At 38.8% G+C, this 18,406-nt stretch overlaps 1 protein-coding gene and 1 pseudogene across 9 annotated transcripts in view; both read right to left on the bottom strand.

The window, feature by feature from the left end:
• Positions 1-18,406, bottom strand: part of Tasp1 (taspase 1) — a 207,632-nt gene that overhangs the window by 89,879 nt on the left and 99,347 nt on the right. For 7 of the 9 annotated variants that reach the window (XM_027421662.2, XM_027421665.2, XM_027421664.2 and 4 more), the window contains one exon: positions 11,339-11,417. In XM_027421662.2, the coding sequence (XP_027277463.1) occupies positions 11,339-11,417 (79 nt within the window). The remainder of the gene's footprint in view (positions 1-11,338; positions 11,418-18,406) is intronic. The other 2 variants (XR_003486507.2, XM_027421666.2) reach the window with 1 other exon arrangement.
• On the bottom strand, positions 2,508-4,424 carry LOC103163609 (annotated as a pseudogene).

Genomic DNA, 18,406 nt, shown 5'->3' with positions numbered 1-18,406 from the left:
AAAAACAAACATGAAACCACAGATAAATGGATGATGCAAAAAAAAAAAATCATGCTAAGTAAGGTAACCACACCCCAGAAAGACAGAAAGACAACTATGGTATACATTCACTGGTATATTAGCTGTTAAGTCAATGATAACCAAGCCACAGTCCATAGAACCACAGGGGTTGGGTATAGAATAAGGAACTGGGGTTAGGGCTTAGGACAGAAAGATCTCCCTAGGAATGGGAAATAGAAGAGAGAGCTGTGTTTGGATGGTAGGGTGTTGAAATGTGAAAAACAAGTGGAAGGTAAGAGGAAATATGGTAGAAACAGCTAAAAATGAAGGCACATTTGAGGGGCAGTATGAAATAATACACTAAAGCTTCTTGAAATAGATACATATATAAGGGCAGTCTAAATGAAATCGCCAAAATGGGGGAAACAGTGCCCCACTAGACATCTCTTGTCACCAAATGAAGCTTCTGGTTCCAGTAATTGGTTACATCTAATTGAGTTGTTGGCCAAAAGGGTGTCCCATGGGGACACCCAAACAACCCTTGCTTTTTTTTTTTTTTCAAGAATATAGGTTGCTATCCACAAACTGACAGTAAGGCCCTATTGCTGAAAACAACATAAACACTACTCATTGAACATAAGAGAAGTAGAGCTGATGTCTACCAAGCAGTGAAGGAGTGTTCCCCTTGCTCCACATCCTTGACAGCATGAGCTGTCACTTGGAGTTTGTGATCTTAGCCATCTGAATTTCAGTGTCATTTTGATTTGCATTTCCCTGATGACTAAGGATACTGAACATTTCTTTAAGTGATTCTTGGCAAATTTAGATTCTTATGTTGAGGATTCTCTATTCAGATCTGTACCCCAATTTTTAATTAGAATATTTGGTTTTTTTATGTCTAGTTTCTTGAGTTCTTTATATTTTTTAATATTAGCCTTATGAAAGATGTGATGTTGTTGAAGATCTTGTCCCATTCTGTGGGCTGCCGTTTTGTCCCTTTGACAGTGTCCTTTGCCTTACAAAAGCCTATCAGTTTCATGAGGTTCCAGTGGTAAATGTCAATATTAGTGCCTGCATTGTTGGTGTTATATTCAGGAAGATGTCTCCTGTGACATGTTCAAGGATATTTCTCACTTTCTCTTCTATTAAGTTCAATGTATCTAGATTTATACTGAGAAATCTTTGATCCACTTGGACTTGAGTTTTGTGCAGTGTGACAAAGATCTATTTGCATCCTTGTGGGGGGGGATTTGGTTTTCGGGACAGGGTTTCTCTGTGTAGCCCTAGCTGAACTGGAACTCCCTTTGTAGACTAGACTGGCCTCAAACTCAGAGATCCACCTGTCTCTACTTTCCAAGTGCTAGGATTAAAGGTGTGTGGCACCATGCCCAGCTTGTATTCTCCTTTATGAAGACATCCACTTTGACCAGCACCATTTGTTAAAGATGCTGTCTTTTTTCCAATGTATAATTCTGGCTTCCTAATTGAAATTCAACTATCCATAGCTGCATGGTGATGGAGGATGTCCTTCTGTATGCTGTGAATATAAGTTTCTCTTATTGGTTGATGAAAAAAGCTGTTTTGGCCAATGGACAGTCAGGATGTAGCCAAGCAGGAAGTATACACAGGGCTACCAGACTAGGAGAATTCTGGGAAGAGGAACGTAGAGAGTGAGCCTCGAGGAAATGTCATGTAGCTGCCGAGAAGATAGGACTCCTGGGCATTCTCCAGCAAGCCAAGGCCATGTAGAGATACACAGAGCAATAAAAGTGGGTTAATAATTAAGAGACAGCTATCCAATAAGAAGCCTGAGCCATCATCCAAACAGTTTATCAGTAATATAATCCTCCGTGTGTTTATTTGGGACTAAACAGCTCCTAGACAGGATTGGAAATAAACTTCTATCAACATTTCTGAATCCCCTTTGATTCAATTTTACTGTTCAACTTGTGTGTTTTTATGCCAATACCATGCAGTTTTTATTACTATTACTCTGTAGTAGAGCTTTGAAACCAGGGATGGTAATACCTCTGCAAGTTCTTTAATTGCACAGGATCATTTTAGCTATACTGGGGTTTTTGTTTTTCCATATGAAAATGAGTATTGTTCTTTCAAGGTCTGTTAAGAATTGTGTTGGAATTTTGATAAGGATTGTGATGAAACTGCATATTGCTTTTGGTAACATGGCCATTTTCACCGTTAATCCTACTGATCCATTAGCATAGATCATTCTTCTGTATCTTCTCCAATTTCTTTCTTCAAAGACGAAGTTCTCATACACTTGTTTGGTTAGAATTACAACAAGATAATTTATATTATTTGTGGCTGTTGTGAAAGGTGTTTTTTCCCTGATTTCTTTCTCAGCCATGTTATCATTTGTATACAGGAGGACTACTGTTTTGTTTTTGTTTTTTGGGTTTTTTTTTGTGTGTGTGTGTGTGTGTGTGTGCTTGTGTGTTTTTAGTTCTTTTGTATCCAGCCACTTTGCTGAAGGTGTTTATCAGCTGTACGAGTTCTCTGGTAGAATTTTGGGGGTCAATTACATACACTATGATATCATCTGCAAATAGCTATACTTTGACTTCTTTCTTTCTAATATGTATCCCCATGATCTCATTCAATTGTCTTACTGCTCTAGCTAGAACTTCAAGTACTATATTGCATAGATATGGAGAGTGGAAAGCTTTGTCTTATTCCTGATTTTAAAGGAAATGCTTTGAGTTTCTCTCCATTTAATTGGATGTTAGATATAGGCTTGCTGTAAATTGCCTTTAGTATGTTTAGGTATGTCCCTTGTATCCCTTATCTCTCCAAGACTATTATCATGAAGAGGTTGGATTTTTTGTCAAAGGCTTTTTCAGCATATAATGAGATGATCATGTGGATTTTTTTTCTTTCAGTTTGTTTATATGCTGGATTATACTGACCAATTTTCATATGTTGAACCATCATTGCAGCTCTGGGGTGAAGCCTATTTGTTCATGGTGTCCATGACTTTTCTTGGATGTGTTCTTGAATGCAGTTTACTAGTATTCTGAAATTGGTTTGTAACTCCCTTTCTTTGTTGAGTCTGTGTGTTTTGGGTATCAGAGTGATTATGGCCTCATAAAATTAATTTGGTAGGGCTCTTTCTGTTTCTGTTTTGTGGAATAATTTGAGAAATATTGGGATTAGATCTTTGAACAACAGCTAGAATTCTGGTCCTGGGCTTTTTTGTTTTGTTTTTTGTTTTTGTTTCTGTTTTTTTCCAGACTAGAAATACTCTATTGACTCATACATATACTTGACAGGTTTTGATTTGTTTGCTTGTTTTAGAGTTTTGGAGACAGGGTCTTACTATGTAATCCAGGCTAGCCTTGAACTTCTCAAGTAGCCCCAGTAGGCCTTATACTTGTGATCCACTTGCTTTTGCCTCTAGAGGGCCTGAAACGCTATTTTGGAGACATTTCAGTTGAGTAAGAATCTAAGCAGCATATATCAGTATTATTCTTATTTATTTATTTATTTGTTTGTTTGTTTGTTTGTTTGTTTGTTTTGAGACCTGTCCTAGAACTCACTCTGTGGAGCAGGCTGGCCTCAAACTCACAGAGATCTGCCTGTCTCTGCCTCCCAAGTGCTGGGATTAAAGGCATACACCACCACCACCAGGCAGTGTTATCTAAATTTAACATGATGGTCTCTGCACACACAAGAAATAAAGCTAAGTCCTCCTACACAGCAAAAAGGTCTGGGATGACCATCCTAAGGCATGTCTCTTCATACCTTACATATTCCCCAATGTCTGCTTTGTGAAATACCACAATTGCCATGAGGTTATGCAGTCTTTCGTAGAGTTTGTTGACACCCCAAAACCCAAAGGAATGTCTGTCATGGAGTTAAACCACTACTATTTGGTACTGAAAAGTGTTTGCAGTGATTTCACCCAGACCAGATTTCAACACATGGTTCCTATACAAGAAGGGCTGCTCTGCTCCAGGTTTTATCAACACTTGAAACTTGGCACAGGGTACAAGACATTTGAGAGCTGTAACATGTAACCAGAACTTGTGGGTCTTGGCAAGCTTTCCAAAACACATCCCCAGTGACACTATCTTATCCAGAGAGATGTTCATGGCCAGCTTAAGGATCATCTCACTTACATAATACACTTGATGCTTGTGCAGCCAAAAACAGTAGTTGCCATCAGGCCTGTTCACCAGGAGCTGTAGATTCTCCCTCATGAATTTTAAAATCTTCTCAAAAATATTCAAGTCTGTTCTTTAGTCAAGGGCCACATATTCCCACTAGCTTGGCTCCCAGAATCCTAGTGACTGGCTGGGATATTTTAATAAATGCAACTATTTCCTTGGGGGTTATAGGTTTATTTAAATTGTTTATCTGATCTTGATTTAACTTTGGTAAGTGGAATCTATTGAGAAAATTGTCCGTTTCTTTTAGATTTTCCAATTTGGGAAGTAGATGCTTTTGAAGTATGACCTAACGAGTCTTTGGATTTCCTTGGTGTCTGTTGTTATAGACCTCTTTCCATTTATGATTTTGTTAATTTGGATATTCTCTCTCTGCCTTTTAGTTAGTTTGGGTAATGTTTATCTTGTTGATTGTTGATTTTCTTTAAAAAAAAAAAAAAAAAAAAAACAACGAACAAATGCCAAGCAGTTGTGGCACACATCTTTAATCTCAGCACTTGGGAGGCAAAGGCAGAATGGTATCTGTGAGTTGGAGGTCAGTCTGGTCTACAGAGCGAGTGCCAGGATAGGCTCCAGAGCTACACAGACAAACCCTATCTCAAAAAAAACAAAACAAAAACAACAATAACAAAAAAAAATTCTCTGTTTCAATGATTATTTGTATTGTATTTTTCTTTTTCTTTCTTTTGTTTTTTATTATTTCAACCCTCAGTTTGATTATTTCCTGCCACCTACTCCTCTTGGGTGCATTTGATTCTTTTTTTCCTAGAGCTTTCAGATGTACTGTTAAGCCACTGGTATAAGATGTCTAATTTCTTTATGTAGGCACTGTGTGCTATGAACCTTCTTCTTAGTACCACTTTCATTGTGTTCCATAAGTTGGGTGTGTTGTACATTCATTTTCATTGTCTAGCAAGTCTTTATTTCTTCCTTCAACCAGTGGTAATCTCAGTAATTATACTGAGAGTTGTTCAGTTTTCATGAGTTTGTAGGCTTTCTGTTCTTCCTGTTGTTCTTGAAATCCAGCTTTAATCCATGGTATTCTGATAATATACAGGGGGTTATTCCAATTTTCTTGTATCTGTTGATACTTGCTTTGTGTCCAAGTGTATTGTCAGTTTTATAAAAGGTTCTATGAGGTGCTGAGAAAAAGGTATATCCTTTTGTATTTGGATGAAATGTTCCATAGATATATGTTTAGGTCCATTTGCATAATAATGCCTGTTAGTAAACTGTTGTTTCTCTGTTTAGTTTGTCTGGTTGACCTGTTAATTGGTAAAAGTAGGGTTCCATGTGTGATTTAAGCTTTAGTAAATATGTGATTTAAGTTTTATTAAAGTCTTTTTTTTTTCCCTTTTTACAAATGTCGGTACCCTTGCATTTAGGGCATAGATATTCAGAATGAGGACGTCATCCTATTGCATTTTTCCTTTGATGAGTATTAAATGTCCTTCTCCATATCTTTTACTTAATTGTGGCTTGAAATGTATTGTGTTAGATATTAGAATAGCTATATCAGTTTGCTTCTTAAGTCCCTTTGTTGGAAAAATCTTTTTATAGCCCTTTACTCTGAGATAATGCCTATATTTGATATTGAGGTGCATTTCTTTTATGCGGCAGAAGGATGGATCCTGTTTTCACATCCATTCTATTAGCATGTGTCTTTTTATTGGTGTACTGAGTCCATTAATACTGAGAAATATTATGATCAATGATTGTTAATTGCTGTGATTTTGTTGCTGGTGGTAATGTTTGTATGTTTCTGTGTATGTTTGTGTGTGTGCATTTATGTATCTGTGTTTACCTTCTTTGGAATTTGTTGGTTTGATATTTTCTACTACCTGCATAGAGATAGTTAACTTCCTTGGGTTGGCGGTTTCCTTCTAGCACCTTTGGTAGAGCTGGATTTGTAGATAGATGTTGTTTCAATTAGATGTTATCATGAAATACCTTGTTTTCTCCATCTATGGTGACTAAAAGTTTTGCTGACTATATTAGTATGGGCTGGCATACGTGGTCTCTTAGTGTCTGCAAGACACTAAGGTATCTGTCCAGTACCTTCTGGCTTTTAGAGTCTCCATTGAGGAGTCAGGTATAATTCTTATAGATCTGCCTTTATATGTTACGTGGCCTTTTTTCCCTTGCAGTTTTTAACATTCTTTCTTTTTTCTGTATGTTTAGTATTTTGATTATGTGGCCTGGGGATTTTCTTTCCTGATCCAATCTATTTAGTGTTCAGTAAGCTTTTTGTACCTTTATAGGCATGTCCTCTTTTAGGTTAGGAAATTTTCTTCTATGATTTTATCAGATATATTTTAATGGGTTCTTGAGCTGGTATTTTTTCCTTCTTCTATTCATGTTATTCTTAGGTTTGGTCTTTTCACAGTGTCTTAGATTTCCTCGATGTTTTGTATTAGGAGTTTTTAGATTTAATGTTCTCTTTGACTGATGAATGTATTTTTTCTATTGTATCTTCAACACCTAAGATTCTCTCTTTTATCTCTTGATTTTGTCAGTGATACTTGCATCTGTAGTTCTTTTCCATTTCCATAATTTAATTCTCTCAGTTTGTGTTTTATTGCTTCTGTTTTGATTCTCCTATCTTGAATAGTTTCCTTCACCTGTTTGTTTTTCTTGGCTTTCTTGGCATTCTTTAGGGAATTCGTTGTTTCCCTGGAATGTTTTGGTTGTCTTTTCCTTGATTTTTTTTAAGAGAGTTTTTTATTTCCTCTTTAAGAACCTCTTCCATAGCCAGGCATTGGTGGCACATGCCTTTAATCCCAGCACTCGGGAGGCAGAGGCAGGCGGATCACTGTGAGTTTGAGGCCAGCCTGGTCTACAAGAGCTAGTTCCAGGACAGCCTCCAAAGCCACAGAGAAACCCTGTCTGAGGGTGTGGGGGTGGGGAGTGGGGGGACCTCTTCCATTGTCATAAATTTGTTTTTAAGGTCTTTTTCTTTTTCTTGTGCTTCAGCTGTGGTGGAGTATGCAGGTTTTGCTGTCTTAGGATAGACACCTGGGCTATGGTGGTGCCACTTTACCCTGGCTGTTGACTGTATTTTCACACTGACATTTAGCATCTGGGTTTGGGATGATTTAGGTCTTGGTCCTGATTTCTAAGTTTGTCTTTGTTGAATGGGTGTTTTGTTCCTTGGCTCCTGTTTCCACTTTGATTTTCTAGTTTTTGTGGCCTGGATTTCTGGAGGCCAGCATGTCCTCTGATCTAGTAAGGAGTCTCTGTCCAAGTTGTGAGTTAGCCTTCTGATGGTTAGCTTGGCCTTTGGTGCAGCAGGGTGTTGCTGTTCTTCTCAGTGGTGTTGCCTGCACCTGAGCAGCTGAAGTCTGTTCTGTTGTTCCTGTGCCTCAGTGGCAGAAGTATACTGGGGGTAGGGGCAGGGCCCAGCAGCAGGGTGGGCAATGAACTCTTCTGACTGATGTGGCCTGCTCCTAAGAGGCAGAGTCCCTTGATGTTGTGGGTAGGGCCAGGCAGCAGGGCAGCAATGAGCTGGGAAGGCAGGCCATGGGAAGAGTCTTCGGGAACAGAATCTAGGGAGTGGGGCAGTTCAGCTGGCAGGTGGATCACTTATCTGTTCTTCTGACTGGTGTGGCCTGTCTTATTTGTTTCTTTAATCTCTTTGTACTCTTTAAGTTCTTTGTGTCTATATTATGGCTTCCATTTTAGAGTTTTTATGGGATTCTTGAATGCGCAAACCAGTCAGTCTTTGAATATGTATCTCTTTCTTGGGCTCATTTACTTCTGTTTGCTTGTTTTGTCCTATTCTGATACGTTCTTTGTATATATGCTTAACAGAGAGAGACGGGGCGGGGGGGGGGGGGGCGGACGGACAGAGAGAGAGAGAGACAGAGAGAGAGAGAGAGAGAGAGAGAGAGAGAGAGAGAGAGAGAGACAGAAACAGATCCCTGAGTAGCCTGTTTGTTTAATAATGGGAGATAGAATAGAAAGGGGGTGAATCTGGATAGAAGGGGAGGTGGGGAGGAATTGGGAGTAGAGGGAGGGAAACTATAATCTGAATATACTATATGAGAGAAAGATCCATTTTGACCAGAAGAGAAGGACAGAAAGGAGGAGGAAAAGTAACAGAAGACAACCTTAAGGTCAACCAGAGCGCAACCTCAATCTCCAGCTGTTTTCCTCCTCTGATCTTCTAATCCTTCACATGTTCTTCCTTTCTATGGCCAGAGACCAACAAAGATGCTTCTTATAGTAAAGTCTCATCTGCAAATCCAAATTCAGCAAATAACTAAGCCATATTTTAAAATGCTATTCAAGAAAAGTCCATGATGAACAACCTTTAGAAAAGGTAAGCATCCTTCTAAAAGAGGATGGAGCCACATATGCATTTCTTTTCTTTAAATGTTGGCTTCTCACCATGTGTAAAGCTCGATGACGGGCATGGTAGTCAAGAAATGCCAATACACTCACAGCCCTCCTTTTCTCATAAGCCTGCCTTCCTACTTCCAAAAGTTACAAGTTACTTACTTTCATTTTTAAAAAATGACAATAATAAAAACTTTGAATAATTCAATTCTAAAATATGCCTTTTTTGTATTTAATGAATTCTGATTAGACACAGGAGCTCACATCTGTAATCTAGCACTCAAGAGAAGAGGCACAGACCAAAGTTCAAAGCCAGCTTTGGCCACCCAAAACATGGTCTTAAAAGAAGGTGAGGAGGAGAAATAAGAGGAATGTTCTAGAATCAGAAGGTATGATATCCTCTCATCTATGGTAGTGACAAAGCTGTCACTGTTTCTCAAAACCAGCTGCTCTCATTTGTTCTCTATCATGCACCATGTGGAAACTAGATGTGTTCATTTTACCTACTATTTACACTGTGTTCAAGGGATTAGGATTGATAAAGGATTGAAATTTAAAATGATTATAAATGTTAGGCAAAGAATGGGAAGCGAGTTATTAGCAGTGAAGCAAACACATCACTGAAGGAACACCCCCAGTTTCTTATCTTCTCATAAAGTAATGGCCATGTGCTAAGTGAAGTAAAAATGCTTTATCATTGTTCTATTGGTAATACTTTTGTTTCTATTTATAGTATTAAATATTGTGTACTTCATAGGAGATGTGACATATAGTCAATAGAACATAGTGAAAGATGTGCACTGGGGACCTCCCCTATGTCAACTGACTGTACATTCACAGGAATGGCCAGTTATTCCTGTTGTGTTAGTAAGAACTAACAAGCACAACTAACAACTCTGGACAAGAAGCAAGGCGACTGCTCTGCTCCTTCCCTAGTGCTGCAAAGTCCCATGATTCCAGCATATTTGTCAGAGTTTGAAAGAGCAGTTCCTGTCACATACACACCCTTACTCATTCCTCCCCACCCAATGATGAGAACAAGATGCTGGAGTTTATTCCTCGGGCTAATGACCAAATTGCCTGTCTGCCCTTGGGAGAGCCCTGTCCTGACCATAACTAACAGTCTTTTCTCTGCTTTTCAATTATCACCTTCCAAGATATATAAACCCAAAACAGTGGCCAGGTCTCTGGATTTTCTACAACAGCCCAAGGCACAAGACTTTTTTTATTCTGGACAAACAATTTCAAAATTCTGTGTCCCACCATTCCTATGACTTGGACACCCAACTCTGTCATGAGTTTCCATCATCAAACTTACAACAACAGTGCCAGGAAAAACAAGAAAAGAGCAAACATAGTCCTATAGAAAGAAGGCACAGGGAATCTGTCCTATCATCCTCCAGTTTTTTGCATTTCATCCTTTAACTCTGAAGAGCTGCAACATGACATGCCTCATATCCATGCTCAAATGCAATTCTGGGTACCATGAACTGGAAAGAACTGGTGCAGGGGAGACAAAGGGAATAGAGAGGAAAAGGGAGTTTGGAAAGACCTTAGTCATGCAGTTCAAGCTTTACTTGCCATTGCATTCTACTTAACAGGATCATATTTATGAAGTATGTTCTTATTCTAATTTCCACACCACCAGTTTTTAAAAGCTGGGTTTTGGCTGGGTGGTGGTGGCACATGCCTTTAACCCCAGTACTCGGGAGGCAGAGGAAGGAGGCTCTCTTAGAGTTCGAGGCCAGCCTGGTCTACAGAACAACTGCCAGGATAGGCTCCAAAGCTACACAGAGAAACCCTGTCTTGAAAAACAAAAAAATAAAAAAGAACAAAACAAAACAAAAAAACAAAAACCTGGGTTTTATTGGTGAATTAGGTAATCCCAAGGGGAGTGAATCTCTTTCACAAAATTGACACAGCTAGTCAGATCTCAACACAATTCCACAACACTGCCCTCTGATGGTTACGATTTCCCCCACTTTCCCCAGTCCACTTATTTCTGCTGGATGTTCAATTAATTGCTTGATCAGATGCTCTACTGTCTTTCTGCTCCTTGTCATCACCTTCATATTTGTGTGTGTGTGGGGGGTTGTTTTTGTTTTTTCTGTTTGCTGCACAATTAACAATCTCAGTTCTTCAAAACAGAAAGCATGGTTGTTGTGGATATTTTCTGTACAAAGCATCTATAATACAGTTCTATGTCCATTATAGCATAGAACTTGGTGCTTTCTCAATTTTTAGTTTCCTTTCTTCTCTGACCTACTTCATCTCAGCTACCTTCATAGGATTTTCTTCCTCTTGAAAACAGTTGTGTTGAGTTCTCTTCAGTTCTTTATATGCTTTCTCTTACTGATTTGTTATCTTTGCTGTCTTCCTGATTTTAACTGTTTCCTCTTTGCCTATTAACTTCTATTGCTGTCTGCTCTGGGTTTTCTCTGGAAGTCTACATACATTCTTTCTGTGTTTCTGTTGAGTTTGATGTATGTAATTTTCCCCCATGACTACCTTTTTCCCAATGGTTTTCTTCTCAAAAATGTTTCAAAATTACACTAATGGTATTGTGTACATGGGGGCCATATCTATCATTAGATAATAAAAAATTAAGTTATCATTACTACCAGAGTTTTACTGATAAAATTTATAAAGCATTTATAATAGGAAACTAAACAATCTTTTAAACCTCCCAAATATTAATGATGGTTTTCATGCATCAACCCTCTCATAAATGTTTCCCCCAAAATACTGATTTTAATTACTAAATGACTGACAGGATTGTAGCTATGAAAAATGGCCATGAAAGCAGCAAATACCTGAGGTACTCACAGCTGTAGAGTAGGGGTTATGAGCTCCAGTATTTTCGGCCCAGCAGCCACATCCATAAAGAGCAGCCTAGGAAAACAGAAAATAGACCCATGTAATATTGATGAATACAGTATGTAATGTTCAGTTTTCAAAATGAGATAAAAATCATATCCATCAAATAAAACTCAGTTTCTTAACAATACACAAAATAGACAACAAATTAGGTATAAAGTGTTATAATGAAACCTACTACACTGTATTCTAATTAAATGAAAATAAGAGAATCTCCACCTCAAGAAAACAGGGTGGACTGAAAACAAGGGATTGACTGCAGAACCACACCAGGAGATGTCTTCTTGTGCACATACATGTACACATTCATGCACACACAGAAAAAAACAGTAAAAACTAGTTCAGAACAGCAGCTGCATAAAAACTATACAAACAATAGTTTTCAAACTCTCAAGGTAGTGTTCCTTTATGTCTAGATATACAATGCATTACTGTTAACCATATTGTCACTCTGATGTGACAAGGACACCAGAATTTATTTTTCATACCTATCTGTATCTTTGACTAACCTTTCCCTGTCTCCTTCACTCTGCTTTCCCCAAGAGTTAAGAACATTAATAAATCAATGTATATATAAATCAAACCATATCTTGCCTCAAAATATGTATAGATATGCCATTCAAAAAAAAATACTAATAGGGCCTGAGAGACGGCTCAATGTATAAAGCCCTTGCAATGTACTGATAACGACCAGAATTTAGATTCCCCAAACCTACATAGAAGGCCAGGCAAGCATGGTGGTCACATGTAGTCCCAGAACTAGAGAGGCAGAAATACAGCATCCCTGGGGCAAGCTGATAGCTTGACCAACCAGAATCAAGATGCTCCAAGTTTAGTGAGAGATGCTGCCTCAATAAATAAAGTAAACAATCAAGGAAAACACTCAACATCAATTTCAAACATATACACACACGCATGTTCACACACACGTACCCACACACATGCAGACATATAGACACACACAACACACATACAAATGCAAAACACTAGCAAATGTGTTCTGCTATTCTAATTATCTAAAGGTTTTTAGAAAACGGCAAAAGAAAGATGTTTTAGTTCCTTCAGCAATTTTTCCCTTCCCTAAAAACTTTTCCCTTTCATAATCAGTCACTCTGCTGGCTCTTGAAATCAGTGCACTTAAATAATTTAGGGTTTTTCTTGATAGTGAGACACAACTGCTCCTGGAACACTAATTACATCAGAAAGGAGGATGGGCATCGAAGAAACTCGTTATGGAGTTTGCTTTCAACATGGCAAGATTAGCCATTTGGGCAAGAAACTGCTCTTGCCTGGACTGTTTGTTGCTATATAAACCGGACATATGGGACCCACAAAAAAGTGACTGCTGACCTTACAAAACAAGACAGTACTGAATGGTTCCTGCTGAAATGGAGAAGTGTGCCAGACACACTGTGGCCTATAGGATGAAGATGGATGCCCCAACGTTACTGTCCAGGCAGCGAGTTGTGTCTGTCAATTCTAGAGTATACATATTATCCTTCTGTGGTCTTTGATGGAGTTGAAGACAGATAGTTATGGTTATAATTTTCTTCAGTTATTATAAAAGGTAAGTTACCCTTCTTTTTATTTAGACAGAAAACAGGAGATGATGGGGGAGGTCCTTCTGTGTAGATGATTGTGTCATTGGTTGATATAGTACTGTTGGCCAATAGGAAAACAAGATAGGTGGGACTAGGAGTCAAGGAGGATTCTGGGAAAGGTAGGAGAAAGCACAGAGTCATCATGTGAGCCCAGGAAGACAGGACTCTTGCTGCTGGTGTCCGATAAGATAAGTCTTATAAAATATATAGGTTTATGATAATTAAGACTGAGGTAGCAGATGAGAAATCCTAGTCATTGGCCAAGCAGCATTTGTACCTAATATAAGTCTCTGTGTGCTACTTGGGACTTTAACATGGCCCCAGGCAGAACTCAGGCAGCCTGGAGGAAAGCGCCCTCGTGGCAGCAGGACTTGGGCAGCTTGGCCGAAAGACTTATTGTTACAATCAAATCCCTTCCCTCAGGGCTCAAGGAACCCTGCAGAAGAGGAGGCAAATACAATACAAGATATAGAGGGGGTGAGGGCACCGGGAGAACAAGGCCCTCTAAATCAATGTAATTAAAGCATGTATGAACTCACAGAGACTGAGACAGCATGAACAGGACCTGCACGGGTCTGCAGCAGGTTCCCTGCACATATAACATAGCTTCCAGTTTAGTGTTTTTATGTCATTTCTGAAAGTGTGAACATGTGGGTCCCTGTTTCTTTTGCCTTCTCTTGGGCTCTCTTCCTTCTGTTTGCTTTATTTAATTCCAATGTATTAGTTTTTCTTTTATTATATTTTATTATTATCCCTAATACTGTTTTGTTTTGTTTTTTTCTAATGAAAGATAGAAAGGGAATGGATCCTGATGGGAAGTGAGGTGAGGAAGAACTGGGAGAATAAGGGGAACCACAATCAAGGTATACTATATGAGAAAAAAAAATCTGTTTTCAATAAAATAGGAAAAAAGATTTAAAAATAAGGGTTCTCAAAATAGAGAAACACTGAATTTCTTGAGGAATGTACAGATAAGAACTCTGGTTTCTGGAGCATCTGACTCAGCATCTGGTGAAGCCCTGGAAGTAGTCACCACTACCCAGGCCATGGAGTTGCTCCCAGCCTCTGAGGACTTCTGCTTCAGGCAGTCTCTCTGCCTCCCTTGGGACTCAGTAGGAAGTGCAAACAGCTCTGCCCCCAAGGGCCCAGAACACAATGACTAACCAGTGTATGATACTGCTAGATGAAAAGGAGGGCTGAAAGACCTGTTAAGTTTATCACTTCACTAGGGGGTCAAGCAGATTTGTATTTCCAAAACAACTGTCAACTTGATAAACTATTGAGGTCTTATAAACAATTAGGAAAATCCTTCCTATTTTGTTTCCAATAATCCTACCCTAAATGTTTACATTTATCTCTCTGTCTTAGTTAGGGTTTCTATTGCTAAGAAGAGATACCATAACCATGGTAACTCTTATAAAGGAAAACATTTAATTGTGGTGGCCCCCTTACAGTTTCAGAGGTTTGTTATCATATCATTATCGTATCATGGTGCAATAAGGTGGATAGGTATGCTGGCTACATCTTAATCAGAAGGCAGCAGAAGGTGGGCTTAGTGTCACACTAAGTGACAAAAAAAAACACACTAGTGAGCAAAAAATACCTCAAAGCCTGTCACCACAGTGACACACTTCCTCCAACAAGGGCATACCTACTTCAACAAGGCCATACCTCCTAATAGTACCACTCTCTTTGGGGTTTATGGGGGCCAAATACATTCAAGCTATCACACTTCCCAACATCTACAGTGGCATTTCTACCTTTGAGAGGGGAATCATAACTAATAACTTTTCTTGTCCTGAATGTTATGCCCAAGTGGTAAAGATCCCCAAAGATCACCAGGAAGACAGCTTGCTGAACTGCAAAAGCAAGGTTTATTGTTCATCCAACCATGACAGGGACTTTTGTCTAGCTAGCTGATGCAGCAGCCACCAGAGGAAGTGAGTTTCCTGTCTACTGTCAGGTTTTTAAAGGAAAATAAAAAAAAATCACAGGATTACATCAGTAGGTATGGGTTGGTTTCTAATTGGTTGACACTTGGGAACAATTAGGGGAATTTCTCAAAGTCCTATTTTGGCATGAAATACCTGTGTACCAATTAAGAGTAATTAGTAATTAGTCAGTGTTGAGAGGGAACATTTTGTAGTTTCTATGGCATTGTCTTTTTACTTGCAGGTGGCCAAGAGTTTTCAGAGGAGACTATAGGGAAGTTTTTGGTCTCCCATGGAGTTTCTGTTGTGGCCAAACAATTCCCAGGAACCAAGGATCTAGGAGGCTAGGGGATCTGGAGTTTCTTTGTGTCATGTGCTGAGTCAGAGGCCTACATGTCTTTTCTGCAGCCTGTCATGGCTGCTAAAGCAGGGGGCTGGGTGAGGGTCTGGTCCCTTCACTGAACAGGAGCAGACTTCTAAAACTCTTATTATAGAGAAGTATGAGGCATGGTACTCAGCTCATAACCACACCACTGTTATGGGAGATTTGCTTGTGTTGTCTCCGAGACCACCCATGCACTTGGACGTTGATTCAGAGGACACAGTACATGTACATCTGGCTGGAATGAACCATAGAATTTTCTGGCCGACTCAGAGAACGAAAGAGGGACATAGAAAAGAGGAAGAAAAGCTTAGAAAAGATTCACAAGTTTTTGGATTTGGGAAATCATCGTTCCTCCACTGTTCTTTGGACGCATTAGATTTTTAATCTCAATTTCTGACTCCTGAGTTTTATTAATACTAGAAAAAAATAAGGTAAATGCTTTACACCACTATTAATAATGAAAAATTAGTATGGGCCAACTTGTCAGTGGGTAACCTAGATAAGCTTTGGTGGAGCAATGCACAGAATTCAAAACAAAGGCTAACAATGAAAGGATTAAGTTTTTAAAAAACTTAACGCAGAACTCAAAAGGCAGAGGAAGGGAGATCTCAGGTCGAGCCTTGTCCCATACAGTAAATTCCAGCCAGGGCTGCATAGCCCTGTCTCAAAACAAAAAACAAACAAAAACAATACAAAAAAATCTAAAATACCTTCTTGACTTTCTAGAACTTATAATACATGTAGGACTCACCGCTATTGATAAAGATGTCCCCCAACACTGTACTGCTGCAGAATTCTAGAGGCTCATTCAGCTGACAGGCGAAGGCAGAGAATAGAGTATCCAGATAAAACTTCGGCTTTTTGTGACATTTTTACTTTTCAAAATACCCGTAGAATTCAATTGCTCCAAAATTCTACCCAGTAGGAATCCCGGTGCAGCAATCATCTGCTTCTGTTACCAGAACTCACTACCTTATAGGAACATGTTATCCTGGCAAGTCCTCCTAACTGCTACAAAGTTCTTCATTGTATGGTCAAATATCTGTTTATTAGACCTTCCATCTATAGTGCTGGTTCTACTCTCTGGAAACAGCATCATTCCCTTCTAAAGCACCCTGAAAATTTTACAGCAGCTATTCCTTTCATTTAAAACAAAGCTTTCCCCTAACTCTCCTCTGTGAGAAGTAATCCAGAGACTATCAGAATGAACTCTCCTATACCACAGTGAACCACCATTGCCACTTTCAACTATCATTACAACAGCTTCTGGATGTGGTGATATACAGATGTCCCAGTACTAAGAGGTAAAGGCAACAAGATGAGAAGTTCAAGGCTCAAGTTCAGCTACATATTGAGTTTGGGGCCAGCCTGCGTTACATGAGATCTTGTCTCCAAAATAAATAAATAGGTAAATAAATCCCAAAACAATAATTCTTCCGAAAATAAAATCAACAACCATTATGACACGGAGCAGGAAATCTTTTCTTGCTTTTGAAAACACTATGCTTAAAATAAATAATTAAAAAACTGCTTTTAAGTGCCTCCTAGCACTTCTGGGTCAATATAACAACAGAAAACCTTTGAGAATTGATTCAATACACAGAGTACATAATAAACCAGCAGGTGTGTGTGATAAACCATTCAATTTGCCCTCCTGTAGCAGAGCTAAGTCAGCCAGAATACAAGATACTATAACACGTCAGTGCCTATTATCCTTCACTGAGAACTCTGAGCAGTTTTCCATATCCAGTCCATGCCCCACTATTATCCTGACGATATATATCCAAAACCCTGTTGTGGGGGGCACCCCTCAGAAAGTCAGGGAAAGTTACCTTCCTAAGAAAGGATGCACAAGATTGCTCACCCTTTTCTTTCTTCTCATTAAGAAAATTCCTGTTATAATATCTACCCTTAATTCCATGGTCTCAAGCTGTCTTACTTCTTAACCTTTTGAAATTAGTCAAGAGGAGCTAGTAACAAAAATACAAAAACAATAATGTAGAGTCTGAACCTCTATTATTCACTTGTTAACAAAATGCAAACCTTTTAAAATGTTTAAAAGCTTCCTAGGTTTTCGGAAGTAAAACTGTATTAAAGGTGTTATATAGTAAAAATAGCTTATATAAATGATATATGACTTAACTGTTTCAGGACTATTGTTTTCTATGAAGGAGCATAATAATGTGGCAAGTGTTGTAGTGGAAGGAAGACCTATAATCCCAGCTGCTTGGCAGCTTAGGCAGGAGGGTCACAAGTGTAAGCCAAGCCTGGGATACAGAGCAAGTTCAAGGTCAGCCTAGACAACTTAGGAAGGCTGTCTCAAAAAGGAAAGAAGTAATGGTAAAGAGTAGAGCTCTGAGGGCTTGCCTAGCATTCTTGGGCCCTGAGTTCAATACCTCATGCCACAAAACAACAAAAAAGAATAAAAAACGCTTACTTCATATTGTTGCCAAGGGATCATGTGAATGAATGCATGTGTTGAAGAATGCAAGTGTATGATCAATGACAGTTATAGTTCATTACTAGGAATTGCGATGTGCAATTTAAATGTGTTATGCCAATCTTCCACAACTTGGTAAGCACTATAGCATTTCATTTGCAGAACTTGGAAACTAAAGTCTAGTAATTCCTTTCTCATATCCCACCTTTAAACTGTATGGTTATACACTAAAACAAGAAAACTCTGGTTCAAACTAAATTTTATAATCTGCTTTCCTATTAAATATCTATAGCAGGTGTGCTAATTTTTAAAAATCATTCCTTTAGCATTTACAATACATTGAAACACATCTCATCAAAATTTCTGTACATTTTTACTTAGTCTTTGAAAGGCAATGCTTTTATGCTTCCTAGTTTTATCTCTCATTTGAAGCTTTGCATCTCCAGGTTCATGATGTCTCCTTGACCCAGCAACCTAATACAAGTAAGCAACTGTGTTTTCCTCTAAGCACTTTGACCCATGTTTTGATGACTTTTCACAATGGTAAATTTTTAAATAAGCCAAGTGAAGCAAATCAATGCATAAATTTCACAGACATCCCACTTGTGGTGGCAGAATGGCTTCAAGACTTTTGGATGCAGCACCCT

This window comes from Cricetulus griseus, chromosome 6 (assembly GCF_003668045.3).
Source record: "Cricetulus griseus strain 17A/GY chromosome 6, alternate assembly CriGri-PICRH-1.0, whole genome shotgun sequence".
NCBI lineage: Eukaryota > Metazoa > Chordata > Mammalia > Rodentia > Cricetidae > Cricetulus > Cricetulus griseus.
The sequence above is the reverse complement of the archived record's forward strand: the minus strand, read 5'-3'. Positions and strand labels throughout refer to the sequence as shown.